General features: G+C 39.4%; 2 protein-coding genes across 5 annotated transcripts; one reads left to right on the top strand and one right to left on the bottom strand.

The window, feature by feature from the left end:
- Positions 1-4,428: 4,428 nt before the first annotated feature.
- c4h8orf82 (chromosome 4 C8orf82 homolog) lies at positions 4,429-6,981 on the bottom strand. Its single transcript, XM_034080512.2, has 3 exons — positions 6,638-6,981; positions 6,495-6,543; positions 4,429-5,568 (listed from the first exon to the last, which is right to left on the bottom strand). Exons 1-3 carry the CDS (start codon positions 6,803-6,805, stop codon positions 5,072-5,074), a joined length of 714 nt encoding a protein of 237 aa, XP_033936403.1. The 5' UTR covers positions 6,806-6,981; the 3' UTR covers positions 4,429-5,071.
- A 1,170-nt stretch (positions 6,982-8,151) lies between these two features.
- Positions 8,152-13,275, top strand: LOC117445099 (MARVEL domain-containing protein 3). 4 transcript variants are annotated; one of them, XM_034080510.2, is made up of 5 exons: positions 8,153-8,279; positions 8,355-8,477; positions 8,915-9,002; positions 9,849-9,973; positions 11,203-13,275. In XM_034080510.2, exons 3-5 carry the CDS (start codon positions 8,920-8,922, stop codon positions 11,859-11,861), a joined length of 867 nt encoding a protein of 288 aa, XP_033936401.1. In that variant the 5' UTR covers positions 8,153-8,279; positions 8,355-8,477; positions 8,915-8,919; the 3' UTR covers positions 11,862-13,275. The 4 variants fall into 4 exon arrangements, with proteins under 4 accessions (XP_033936402.1, XP_033936401.1, XP_033936400.1 ...); XM_034080509.2 differs by having other exon boundaries at positions 8,386-8,477; XM_034080511.2 differs by having other exon boundaries at positions 8,152-8,477; positions 8,918-9,002.
- The last annotated feature ends 247 nt before the right edge of the window (positions 13,276-13,522 follow it).

Here is a 13,522-nt window from a genome sequence, read left to right on the forward strand (position 1 = left end):
TAATTTACTTTTCTTATTTGTTTGACCTTTTCCAGAGACAGTTCATCATGATGAAATAAATATATAATATATAAAAATGTAAAAGTACAAATATAAATTGTACTTTAGTATCAAAAACAAGAAACTCCAAATGATGCTTTAGAAAAGTGTAGGAAAGTTAAAGCATACAACAGAATAAAGAGGAAATCACAATTGTATTGCAAGTATCTTAGGACTCCAAAAAATGTATTAACCCTCCGGTATCATTCGATTGGACTACGCAAATTAGTCATTCGAGACAAAAATGTCCACTGCAAAAGACTTTGATAAAAACATTATATTAAAAGGTTTTTTTCACAACTTTTTTGGGTTCAATCTTTAAAGCAACTTCCGCCCTAATAGAAAATACCAAAAATGTAATCATTTTCAGGATTTTAACCCTTTCAATGCCATTTTGAAAACATGAAACCGCTGTTTTTTTTCATGATGAAAACAGAGAAAGTGAGTTATTTTCCCAAAAATACATATCTGGAGACTGGCTCTTTTTTTTTTATCACAGTCTTGGATATGTCAAAGATTAGCAACAAACTGGATTTGTTTGCATTATTAGTTTTTGCACAAAATCAGATTGAACAAAAAAGTTACAAATTAGTCATTCGGGACAAAAAAGTCCACTTCCAAAAACTGCTCTAAAAGGACAACAGATTAATACTTTTTTAAACTTTTTGGGGTTAAATCTTTCAATCAACTTCAGTCCTGATCAAAAATATCAAATGTTAAATTATGTTCAGGATTTTAACCCTTGAACTGCCAGTTTGAAAACATGAATTTGCGTTTTCTATGAAACACATGCACAAAAAAGCAGTTATTTTCCATTTAATAAATGTTGGGGGGGTCGGCTTTTTTTTTTTATCACAGTCTTGGATATGTCAAAGATTAGCAACATAATTTTTTTTTTACATTATTAGTTTTTGCACAAAATCAGATTGAACAAAACAGTTACATATTAGTCATTCGGGACAAAAATGTCCACTTCCAAAAACTGCTCTAAAATGACAACAGATTAATATTTTTAAAAGCTTTTTGGGGTTAAATCTTTCAATCAACTTCAGTCCTGATCAAAAATACCAAATGTTAAATTATGTTCAGGATTTTAACCCTTGAACTGCCAGTTTGAAAACATGAATTTGCGTTTTCTATGAAAAACATGCACAAAAAGGCAGTTATTTTCCATATAATAAATGTTGGGGGGGTCGGTTTTTTTTTTTTTTATCACAGTCTTGGATATGTCAAAGATTAGCAACAACATTTTTTTTTTTGCATTATTAGTTTTTGCGCAAAATCAGATTGAACAACAAAAGTCACACATTAGCCACTCGTGTCCCATCCACTCCCATTATAACCACATCTTTTGATCTCTCCGCCATACCGGTATATAATCATGCATTTTATAATGTCAGGGTTTTATATTGGAGGAAAATAGTTCAATGTGTCCCTTTTTACTGTATATCACCAGATGTGACATTTTACCATTGAATTATATGACCTATAAAAACACTGAAGTAATACTATTTTCAACTTTCTTTGAAATCATTTTTAAATCAGCATCAGATGTATCAATGTCAACATTTATTTTCCAAACAGCAAACTGCAATCAACATTCATGAACAAATCAAATTGTCAAAACAGAACAATGATATGTATGAGTGTGTGTTGAATAAAATGAGAGATGGATGAAGATAGAGCAAGTATGTGTGTTAGAGACGGAGTAAGATAGATGGAGATAACAAATAATGTGTGTGTGTGTATGTGCGTGCGAGAGAGAGAGAGAGATCAGTTCATCCAGCAGAACCTGCAGCAGGGGATTTGGTGCTCTCTGCAGGTGAACTTTTCCCAGTGCACATCCAGCACAGTCCCCTCTTTTTTGTGGAGCCGCTTGCGGTTGTGCCGGTGTCGGGGGCAGAGCCGCTTGCGATTGTGCCGGTGTCAGGGGCAGCTGCCGAGGCCTGTATGTCCGCCACTATGGTAACAGCAGCCGGTGTACGAGGTGGATGCTTTCTCCGCATGATTTTTGCAGACACCAGAGATCTCCCCAACTCCTCCAAGAAAAGCCTCCTCCTGAAGGACTTGGCTTGCTTACAGGAGGGATCCACAGCAGTAAAAAGCACAAGTGCATATGACGTGAACAAATTGTCACAAGTCACAGTGATCCCTTGGAGCCCCTCTGTCATTTCCAGGACGACACGCTTTCCCTGGCCCACCTCGGCAGCACTGCCAGCAGCTTTACCGGTGTAAATCTGGCACTTCCAGGCATAGGAGGTTTCAATGTCAGCGGTGATCCAGATTTTTAGCCCATACTTTGCTGGCTTGCTTGGTATGTATTGCCGGAATTTGCAGCGGCCTCTGAAGGGGACAAGCTACTAATCCACACACACATCTTCACCAGGGTTGAAAAGCATCGGAATTAAGGCGATGTGTCCACTTCTCCCAGAGAGAGCGGATGGGGGCAAGCTTGTCTTCTCTGTGACAGGAAGGTCTCATCAGCTTGTCGTCAAACCGGAGGGTGGTATTCATCAACCGGAATTTGGTGTGGGTCATTGTGGCACGGAAGATGGCACGTCCACTGTGGTCATCCCAGGGGCTGCGGGTGGATACGCCCTTCGATTTGTACACTCCAGCCAACATCAGGAGACCGATGTATGCACGAATATCTGTGGCATCCACATCACTCCAGTTTGCCACCGAACATCCCCCCTGCAAGTTTGTCATGTCGACAATACTACTGATGATCTCAGCAGTGAAAAATAAATTGAAGGAGGATTCCACGTCATCAATTCTTGTAATGGCATAACGCGTGGGCCCTGGAACCAAACCTCTGGCAGCGGGAATGTAGCGCAGTGTGTCGTTCTTAGAGGGAGACCAGATTTCACAATTTGTTGATGTCCACCCACTGCCAGAATCTTCTGTTTCCTCTGCAGTTTCAGTGGAAGGGTCAGAAGAAGAAGGATCAGACTCCACTACAAACTCCACATCACATTCTTCTTCTGAGGTTGTTTCTGATTCAGAAGAAGAGTCAAGCAGCTCGCTGGAGGTTGCCGGCTGCATCACCATATCCCTAGCTTCTTCCACAGAGAAGCGCCTCTTCATCTTACTCGCTTGTTGCGTATCACAGGAATGAAACGACCAGCCAGCCAAACTACACATATTTATGGATCTGGCTTTGCAGCCAGGTGTTCGCTTATTGACTTAGTGCATGTATGGCTGTGTATGTTTGTATGCTAAAGAGACATTATCAAATCCTTTGAAGTTCCAAACAATTCTAAACAAAAAGGTCAAGCTGGGTCAAGATCATACCTCTGTTTACCTCTAAGACGCATGAAACAGCACTAATGAAAAACAAAATGCCATGAGAGAACACTTACTCCTACATTCTCACACACATCAAAGGTAAAGAGACGAGGGGGAAATTGTGAATGCTGTAAACTGTAAACCAAGACATGACAAGCATGTAATTCAATGTAAAATGTCACATCTGGTCATATACAGTAAAAAGGACAAATTGAACTATTTTCCTCCAATATAAAACCCTGACAAAATGCATGATTTTATACCGGTATGGCGAGAGATCAAAAGATGTGGCTATAATGGAAGTGGATGGGACATTTTTGTCTAATCTGATTCTGTGCAAAAACTAATAATCAACCAAAATAAATGTTGTTGCTAATCTTTGACATATCCAAGACTGTGATAAAAAAAAAAAAAAGCCGAACCTCCCAACATTTATTATATGGAAAATAACTGCTTTTTTGTCCCGAATGACTAATTTGTAACTTTTTTGTTCAATCTGATTTTGTGCAAAAACTAATAATGCAAACAAATCCAGTTTGTTGCTAATCTTTGACATATCCAAGACTGATAAAAAAAAAAGAGCCAGTCTCCAGATATGTATTTTTGGGAAAATGTTTTCATCATGAAAAAAAACAGCGGTTTCATGTTTTCAAAATGGGTTAAAATCCTGAAAATGATTACATTTTTGGTATTTTCCATTAGGGCGGAAGTTGCTTTAAAGATTGAACCCAAAAAAGTTGTGAAAAAAACCTTTTAATATAATGTTTTTATCAAAGTCTTTTGCAGTGGACATTTTTGTCTCGAATGACTAATTTGCGTAGTCGATTTGTTACACAGTGAATTAAAGACCGATTTGAGAAATTGAAAATTGAATTCCAAAATAGATCGAGAAAATAGCCTTGTTACAAAAATGCAGGCCGTTTGCACCAACACAACCAAAGTTATTGCAAAATGAAAAGTGAAAAATTACCCATATGGATAAAAACGTCCACAGTGATACCGGAGGGTTAAAGGTTTTTTGTTACTTTCAGGGTCGGCTGGCAAAATCTGCAGAAGCACTTTCAGTTCAAATATGTTTTGATTCAAATTAAACATGACATGTAAGGTTCAGTCAGTTTTTATTGTTTTTCAAAAATATGAAATACTATTTGAAACATTTTTTTTAAATGATTTCTAAGCAACCGCAACACTGTATACAATCTTTATATTTATTAAATCCAATACTGTATTAGGTATTAATATTTTATAAAAATGATATATTATCTGGTATATCCATGTAGGATAAGCATTAATCTGGGGTTTTTCTGTTTTTTTTAAAAAGTTAGATGGACAATCATCTGTACTCTATTTGCGAGGTTACCTTTCTTGAATCTTTCTAAAGAGGATAATGGCATAACAAATTGAGAATGAATAGGTTTGAGATGATTGACAGGTGCCACAACCTATAAGCAAGCCTCTGATTTTTTAATTGTGAAATACTGAATATTTATACCACTTGGCGGTGCTTTGTTTGAAGGGTCTCAAGCAAAACAATTCAATAAAAAGCACTGCATCATCAGTCCATATCTCTCAAACCGCATACAGTAGTGTTGGAAAACACATCAGCTCAGACTCCAAACAGTAACGGTCACATTGTGATCCCCACTGTGAGGACGTAGTCGTCTCCAGTTGCCCGTATGGGACCCTGACGGCTTATCTGGACAGCATTTCAAAATGTAATGCACACCTTTGACTCATTTGGTCATTATCCCAGCTCATCCTGCTCTCCACTGCCCTTCTCCACAGTTGGGAAGCATTCTGCAAGCTCATTGGTTAATGTGTGCTTCTGTCCACCCCAGAGAAAGTGCGTCGGCTGTCCTGATTCGCTGTGCTCCGATGCATAAACAAAAAATGGGCTGAGCTCAATTGCCAGAGCAGACCGGACCAGGCCGACCCCCCCATCACGCTCTGAGCAGGGGTGGTAGAGTCGTCCGCTGACAGGGTGCATGTACAGTGTCTCTGGGCGGAACGGGGCAGACAGCTTATCCGCGCCACCGCAGAATGACAGCAGCTCCTGATCTCCAGGGACTCCCGGGGCCCCCGCAGGACTCTGCAGCAGGTGGGTGAAGACCACCGGGCGGTCGTCGCAGCGCACAAAGTTCCTCTCCCTGCCACACAGGGACAAGAAGGGGAAGTCCTCCTCGTAACGACCACTCTGATTTGAACGCAGACGACTAAAGAAGAACACCAGGAACTTTACGTCTGGAAGTCAAAAAACAGGGATGAGTGTTGCTCTAAAAAAAAGGTCACATATATTACATGAAATACATTGAAGGCATCAGCACTGGTTTCACACGTAAACTTGCAGTCATTTGTTTAGCAAATATTTAGGAATATGCATCACTAAAACTCAACATTCCCTGACATCAGAAAGGCTTTAAGGTGGGTTCTGCATGATCCAGTCTTGACTTTGTAATATTCAGTTTCTCTTATTTTAACAAATGTCATTAAACAATTAAAGCCAACATTAAACCAATCATTGCACTAGATGCTTCTTTCTTTAACATGATCACCACCCACACACTAGTTTATTTGAACCACATCATACAAACACTTTTCTGCTGCTACAAATATACCCACAACAGTATCAAATTTCATCTGGTGCTCAAAATAGTCCCCAACTAATGATCCTCTAATTTCTTTGCTCAAAACTACAGGGAGGAGTTGTGTGTTTGTTACGGGATATTTACGAGCTGTTTTCAGGATTCAGGTCCTCTGTAAGAACCAATGGGTTTAGAGTTGGAGGCCACACACAGGGTACACATTGTGGTTTTAGTCTTCCGATTTAATTTGTTCACATTAATACAATAAAAAAACACGTTGAAAACTGCTTCTATTGAGATGTTATTAAAAACCTGAAAAAAAAGATGTTGAATATTCCTCAAAAGTGATCACATTTTATTGGTTCTATTCTTATTTTTCTCAAACTAACATGCAGAAGATCTAATGTTATCTACTTCATATACATGCACATGATCTACCTTATGTGCAAACTGTCGGACTGTTTTACACTGACATTAAAATATATTTGGTGGAGCCATATAGGGAGATTGATTAGGTCAAGGGTAAGGTTGATTTTGGGCAAACTTCCAAGCTTCAATCTCTTTATGGGCTGTGTTTATTTTTACCTTTGAAGCAGGTGACAAAGTTCTTCACTTTAGTTTCATCGAGGAAAAGCTGTGGAGTGGAGCACACACATAACTGTCATGCTAGCAGGACAATATATTGCATTCGAGTTTTTTAAGGTTGTGTTTTGTGTCAGTTTACCCACCTGTCCTTGGTGGTCAATATAGTAGAAGTATTCTCTGATACGTGGTTCCGGGCTCTGGCCCTGGATGTATGTAGCGGTGGTTCTGGAGGCGGTGAAACCGGTGGCAGGCATGCAACGCAGACCGGTCAGACCTCTGCAGCTGAGGGCCGCCCTCCGGAGGAACAGCATGACCACACGGAGGCTTAATGTGTTTCCAGAAAACAATAGGACCACTACCTTGTTGGCAAAAGTTGCACAATTCTAGTTTTTCAGCCACAAAATAGAAACGTGTGTCAGTGATTTTGCCCTCAAATTATTGTTTACCTACCAGAGCCACAACCCGGAAGTATTTCAGTGTCGCGACATCCTTGGTTTTTGACTGCTGCTGCCCAGTGGAAATTCATTGTATTTTGTTGTAAATTATTTAAAAGTCCGATAGGGCGACATGGTGTAAAAGAAAATCGAGCAGGATCATAAACAAAAATAATAATCTAAACAATTTTATTTTGGACAATCATTTAGAATGAGGAATTTGTGTAGCTATTTTGCTAGTCAATGCTCATATATTATTGTTGTTAAACTATTTTAGTATGTCCAGGAGATTCCCTTTTTATTTCTACTGTTTAACAAAACTGACACTTTTATGGCACAAAAAAGGTGCACTAATCAAAGAACTAAAGTGCTTATTTGGAACCAGGGATTCAATTATTTTTAATATTAAACAGACTTGGATTCGGATTATTATTATTTCGAATGTTGAAGGATCTAATGGTTTAAAAGAGCTCCAACATGCAGGCAGAAATGTACCTGTCCTAAATGTGAATCATGTTTCAACAACCCCTGTCTTGCAAACTCTTTATGGATTAATGTATTACTTATTTTGTCTTTAAATTGTATTCATTTCACACAGCCAAAGGGGATGTATTTTATTTAACAGTCAGAAAACTATATTTTCAGTATACTAATTACTATCATATATCTAATATCATAGACCCACATTAAGTATCTACTTAATCTAGCCTGTATGCTGTTTGAATATACTAGGCTGAATACTAGTAATCACAAGACACCAACGTCACTTTTCCTAACTACTGTTGTATGCTTTATATATGTTTTACATTTCTTTAAATTGTATATAATGCTCCCTCTTATAATTGATTTCCCCCCCTTTAACTTTAGGTTAATATTTGCTTCTACAGCAACATTTTCATTTATCTGTAACTTTAGCTAATATAACTGAAAAAAAACCTAAATCCTCACATTGGAGAAGCTGCAACTAGTAAACGTTTGTCATGTATGGTTGATATGACTAAAATAAATGTCTTTCGCTTTATCGACTACTTGCATTGTTGGTTTTCAGCAAGCCAGCCACTTAGAAAATATGAGTTCATGAGCAATAAACAGTGTGAGCAGCAGCCTACATATTGTATAACAATTTGAGAATGTGTGATTCCAAGCAGGGAGTATGCTAATGATGGAGGGAACACAGCACTCTTTGGGGAACTGCATGTAAATCTCTTTGCTAATAAAAAAGAATCCAACATTCCTCCCCGACAGACAGAGGCTGCTCTCCCACACCCCTAAAACAGAACTATAAACAGAGGCTTCTTCAGCTCCAGATGGGAGACTGACAGCACACAAAGCGGCCGATTCAGAAGAGCTGGTAAAGCCTTCATCTTCATCCAAAAAACCCTTATTTGTGTATCTCTAGCTGTGTAAATCTCATCTGAACCTGTAGCTTCTCTTCCGCCTTCCTCCTCCTCTTCCAGGTAGGGTGGGGAGCTGTATACCTGGCGAGGAGTAATTTGAAAAATGGCGTCATAGTTGGACTTCACAGTGCTTTTGTCGACATATATTCACAGTAAGTAATATATTTCACAGTTGGGTCGTCTTAAGACTTTATAACATACATCTTTGTAAGTTAATTAAGTAAAACGAAGCTTTTTAGAAGCTACGGAGCCATGTTTTATTTTAATGTTTTTACCTATGAAACCTGCTTCACCGTTGCCTGACATTAGCTTAAGTCCTCGTAAACAACAGTTTTGTTTGTTTGTTTGTTTGTACACGTTGATAACGATTAGAGATATCATATGTGGTTAAACGAAAGCTTACATTGTTTGACGTGTATAGGGTAACCGAACGTCAACGGTCGAAATTAACGTAGCCTAAATAACAAAAATATTCTTCATTAAAATAACTTTTCTTGAATAATTGTTCATGGATATAGTAGCCTGTAGGCCTACAGTGTGTTTATTGTTCAAAGGTCATTTATGTGTCCAATTGTTCGGTTTCGGTCAGCAGGTATGAGCCAGCCGCCGCGCTCGAACCGGGGACACCGGGAGAGAAACGGAGAGCACCGAAACTACCGGGACTCCAACGATGACGGGTGCGTTCAATGTACTTCATTAAATACCATAAAACCCTCTGCTTTACCTGTAATATTACATTTTATAGCCGGCCTACCTATGTCCAGTGGTGGAAAGTAACTAAGTACTGTACTTTATTTGAGGTAGGCCTATTTGTAGCCTACTTTACCCCAACATTTTCATTAACACTACTTTAAACTTCTACTCTACTACTTTTTGGAAGCCAATTTTGTACTTTTTAATCCACAATATTTATTTCACAGATTTAATCTCTAGTAACTTTATAAATTCAGAATTTAACACACAATATTTATTAAACCTTTTTAAAATATGATTATTTGGTATCACCATCCAACATTATATGTGAGGCGTAACAGAAAATGTATTGGCAGCAATTTTTCCAAGACATTTTTTGTTTCACAGATCCAACTTTTTAAATGTGAAGATTTGCTCCTTTTGCTTTAAAATATTAAAAATATTTAAATTTGTTTTTTTTACTCAAGTAAAGAACCTGAATACTTTTTCCACCACTGCCTACGTCAAGAGTTCATCAAATTTGTTTTTTTAATATATATATATTGTTTTTAAATAAAAGTTAACCATCAATTATGCTTTATTTTGTTTACCAATATATAGATAATTCTAGTTTAACCTCCACAAGCCCAACCCAACACCACTAACATGGGCCACAGTGTTTTATTATTATTATTATTATTAATTTACAGGAATTATTCTGTATTATTATGCAGACAATATTCTCATATGCTATGCAACTCTATTTCATTGCATCTAGTGTATTTAGGCGTTCTAATTCCAAGATGTAAACAAGCTACTGGTGTCATCATGTATGTGTTTCTGTGCTTCAGGTCTTCCTCCAGACCCCCATACTACCCCAGAGAGACCGACCCCCCTCCCAACCATGTGCGGGAACGGGAAGCCCCTCGAGAGGAGCACCACGAGTCCAAATGCTCACTCATTTGCTCCAGGAGAGGTACGTAAGGATCACCGTGGGTTGAATATAAAATGAAAGCTCTGTCTGCTGCGTCACAGGGCGGACTTTGGTTTCAGTCTCATTGCGGCACAGTCTTAATTCTTCCTTCTGTGAATACTGGACGGACCTGTTTCTGGTGTTTATACAGTAGGCCTCTTTTTACTGAGTTTACACTTTGCAGGGCTAACTTTAACAAAGGACATATTGGATTACCTGGTACCTTGGTCTAAATGTTTTCATGTACTTCATATAAAAGAAGTTAATCCTCTAGGAATGTGAAAAACAATAATCTACCCACCCTATTTGTCAATTAATAATACAAAATTATATATATTAGTATTGTTGGTCAGGCAACTACATTTTTGAAGGCATCACCTTGGGTTTAAATTTGAAAAAAAATTCAGATGGAATGCTAAATTAATTGAAGTTAAAAAGCAGTTGTTCTTAAATGTTATTATTATTTGAAACCCTACATATATACACACGTGTGATATCACTCACTGTATCCTCACAACATTTTTTTTCTGTCTCACAAACATGATAATAATATAAGATAAGTACATTTTATCTTATTTTATAATGTAAAATGCAACATGACTGGTTGGCAAGCATATAACTCGAAAAATGCGTGTGAATGCTGAATGTAGCTGAAAATGAAGAAAGAGCTGAATATTGTATTAGTTGAATGGTCTCTGTAGCTGCTTTTAGCTACAGAGACCAAGTAAGTCTGTAGCTGCTTTTAGCTACAGAGACCAAGTAAGTCTGTTGCTGAATTTAGCGGAGAAATGCAGAAAGTGAAATTATTTGAATCAAAATTATTACAGCTCAAATTGAAAGTGAAATGTTACTGGAAGAGTAGTAAAAATAGTGATGGAGCTTAATACTTCAAAGAAAAGTAAAACAAGGTATAAACAACAAACTGTATCGCCTCAATGTTCTGAAATAGCTGAATAATGTAATAGTTGAATGGTTTCTGTAGCTGAAAGTATGCGGAAGGAGTTAGCGGACAAAGTTTGGTTGAAATAAGAAGAAGTTGAAGAATAAAGATTTGAAGAACAATAGTGGATTAATTAGTGCTCTTTATTGCATAGCCTTCTCACCGTTTCAGTAAAGAAACAGTTTATTTTCTATATAAAAGGCTATCTCTATGAAGGGGAATCCCTACAAACGCCTTGTTCTGATGCTGTGACCCCCTTCCTCACCTGTCTCACGTGTCGACCCCCCTCCAGGCATCATGCTGATCTGTGCCGTCCTCACCAACAGCCTGGTTCTGATCTGCCTGATTGCAGCCCACATGGTGTCCTCGGGCATGTCCTCGGCAGGCGGGCTGGGGGGCTTCGACATAAACTCCAACTTCAACCTGCAGGGCACGGAGCTGCAGAAGGCGCGGGAGCTGGACATGCAGTACAGCCAGATGAGGGCGCCTGGCCTCTACGGGGGGATCCCCTTCTGCCTCACCCTCGGGGTCCTCTCGCTGCTGTTCGTGGTGGCCGGGAACAAACCCCCCCACCACATGTCCCGGAAGCTTCTGTACGGATCACTGGTGTTCCAGGCGGTGGGAGCGGTGGCCTACGTGGTGGCCGTGGGGCTCTACCTGCACTTCATCATCAGGGTGAACGCCACTGATGTGTGTCAGCAGCGCGCCAGGATTTACGGAGGGAGGGGCTACACCTGGATGAACTGCGATGTGGGCGGGGCCGACGCAGCTGTGGCTCTGTTCGGGCTCATCACGTCCATTCTGTACGGCGTCGGCACCGTGCTCACCTTCCAGACCATCCGGGGGGTGAGGCGCTACCTGGAGGAGAGGAAGCGCAGAGAGGCGGAGAAGCAGCAGGCCAGAGCCAACGCACAGAGAGTGCCGCTGAGGGCCGACACCACCTCTGTGTGAGGGGCAGAGAAGGATCACAGATAGTTCTGGTATCATGAAGCTGGCTCATTTGACTGGGGTATATCACCATGGAAACCTACTCTGCTCTGAATCAGGTTATGTTCTGAGCATCAGAACCTGGAAGAAATTGAGTAATCATTCCTAAAGGATCGTCACTTGGATAAAAGGAATGAGTTTACAATAATGTGACGGAGCATTAGAGACATTTGTATAGATGGTGCATACTACGGAGGCCCTGAGAGGTCATGAAGGGATTGTTTTTCAACTTTTGTGTTCCCCTTTTTCTTTGTTTTGAAACATCTTGCAAATGGTAAATACACTGCATTCATCTAACCCTTTACAACCCCTCAAAGGGCTTTTACATATACAAGTCAGCATTCTCTCACACACACACACACACACACACACACACACACACACACACACACACACACACACACACACACACACACACACACACACACACTTTTACTGGGTTCAAACTAATTCCCCTAGTGACCTTTCAACGCGCTGTATAATACCATGGTGATTTTGTTGTAGATAGATGAATAGGGGACTAACAAAACTCAAATGAATGATGCTAATAGCTGCCTATTAATGCTGGTATCCTTCCATACAGCTCAGGATAACGGGTGTTGAGAATTTTAAGACTCAATACCCTCGGTCAATGTTAGAGGACAACAAACATACACTCCAAATATTAAATGCAATATTTTTGTAATTTATTTGGGACCAGTGTTGGGTTTAGTTATGTGCTTTTTGAATTCCATGTCACATTAAATTCTTCTTCTGATGTCCTTGACTCTTTAGCTTTAGTCCTTTGTGACAGGTCCAATATGGGCACATGTAGAAGTACATATTTCATGTGAACGGTTTGTATGTTGGATTGTTTTAACTCAGGCCTGCATTTTATAAATGTTTAAATTAATGTTTTTGTATTAATGTTTGTTTGATAATGCCACCTTTTTGATATTGATAATGTACATGAATGTATCTACTCAAATTAAACCTATCAATGTGATTACATTCAACTGTTGTGTTTATAATTACAACAGCCTGTAGGGGGCGCCAGAGCTCTGGACCACTGCTGTTGATTTGTTCCTGTCCCCTCCAGAGGCTTCTTGCCAGCCATGACTTCACTGCTGTGTCCGCCCCCCCTCTCTCTGTTGTGTCACACACACACACACACACACACACACTTTTGGTCTGTTCTAATTTGACCATTTCAGATAACACAATGCAGTGATTGTATGCAGAGACAACGTTACATTAGCAGAGACAAGTCTGTTGCTTGTTGAGCACTTCTTAACCATGATCATTTGAAAATAAAATATGTATACAAGGGACTACTATTTTAGAGGTTTGCACTCAGCCATGCAGTTTCAGATATGTGACACGTTTGGATATATCTGTTTTTAACATCCATTAAAAGTGAATGAATGACTTTAATTGAACTGATTAGACCATTACTTGTCTAATTGTTCAAGCATAAGCATCAAACCATATCTTGTTACAGCGTTTGGGAGAGGAACTCCCTCTGGAGGGAAATGTTTAGCCTCGTCAGAACATTTACATGCAGCAAATGCAACCTCCTCAAACCCCCCAGGACCAAGCTCCGTCCTATGGGAGAGCGGGTCTTCTGCTCGGCTGCTCCCAGTCTG

This window comes from Pseudochaenichthys georgianus, chromosome 4, assembly GCF_902827115.2.
Source record: "Pseudochaenichthys georgianus chromosome 4, fPseGeo1.2, whole genome shotgun sequence".
In the NCBI taxonomy this organism is placed as follows: Eukaryota; Metazoa; Chordata; class Actinopteri; order Perciformes; family Channichthyidae; genus Pseudochaenichthys; species Pseudochaenichthys georgianus.

Excerpts from the sequence above, each read along its gene's own strand:
- LOC117445099 (XM_034080511.2), top strand. The coding sequence starts at position 8,920 with ATGAGCCAGCCGCCGCGCTCGAACCGGGGACACCGGGAGAGAAACGGA. Across the intron at positions 9,003-9,848 it reads CGGGACTCCAACGATGACGG|GTCTTCCTCCAGACCCCCAT; the intron begins GTGCGTTCAATG and ends TCTGTGCTTCAG. Across the intron at positions 9,974-11,202 it reads ACTCATTTGCTCCAGGAGAG|GCATCATGCTGATCTGTGCC; the intron begins GTACGTAAGGAT and ends ACCCCCCTCCAG.
- c4h8orf82 (XM_034080512.2), bottom strand. The coding sequence starts at position 6,805 with ATGCTGTTCCTCCGGAGGGCGGCCCTCAGCTGCAGAGGTCTGACCGGT. Across the intron at positions 6,544-6,637 it reads ATATTGACCACCAAGGACAG|CTTTTCCTCGATGAAACTAA; the intron begins GTGGGTAAACTG and ends TCCACTCCACAG. Across the intron at positions 5,569-6,494 it reads CTTTGTCACCTGCTTCAAAG|ACGTAAAGTTCCTGGTGTTC; the intron begins GTAAAAATAAAC and ends TTTGACTTCCAG.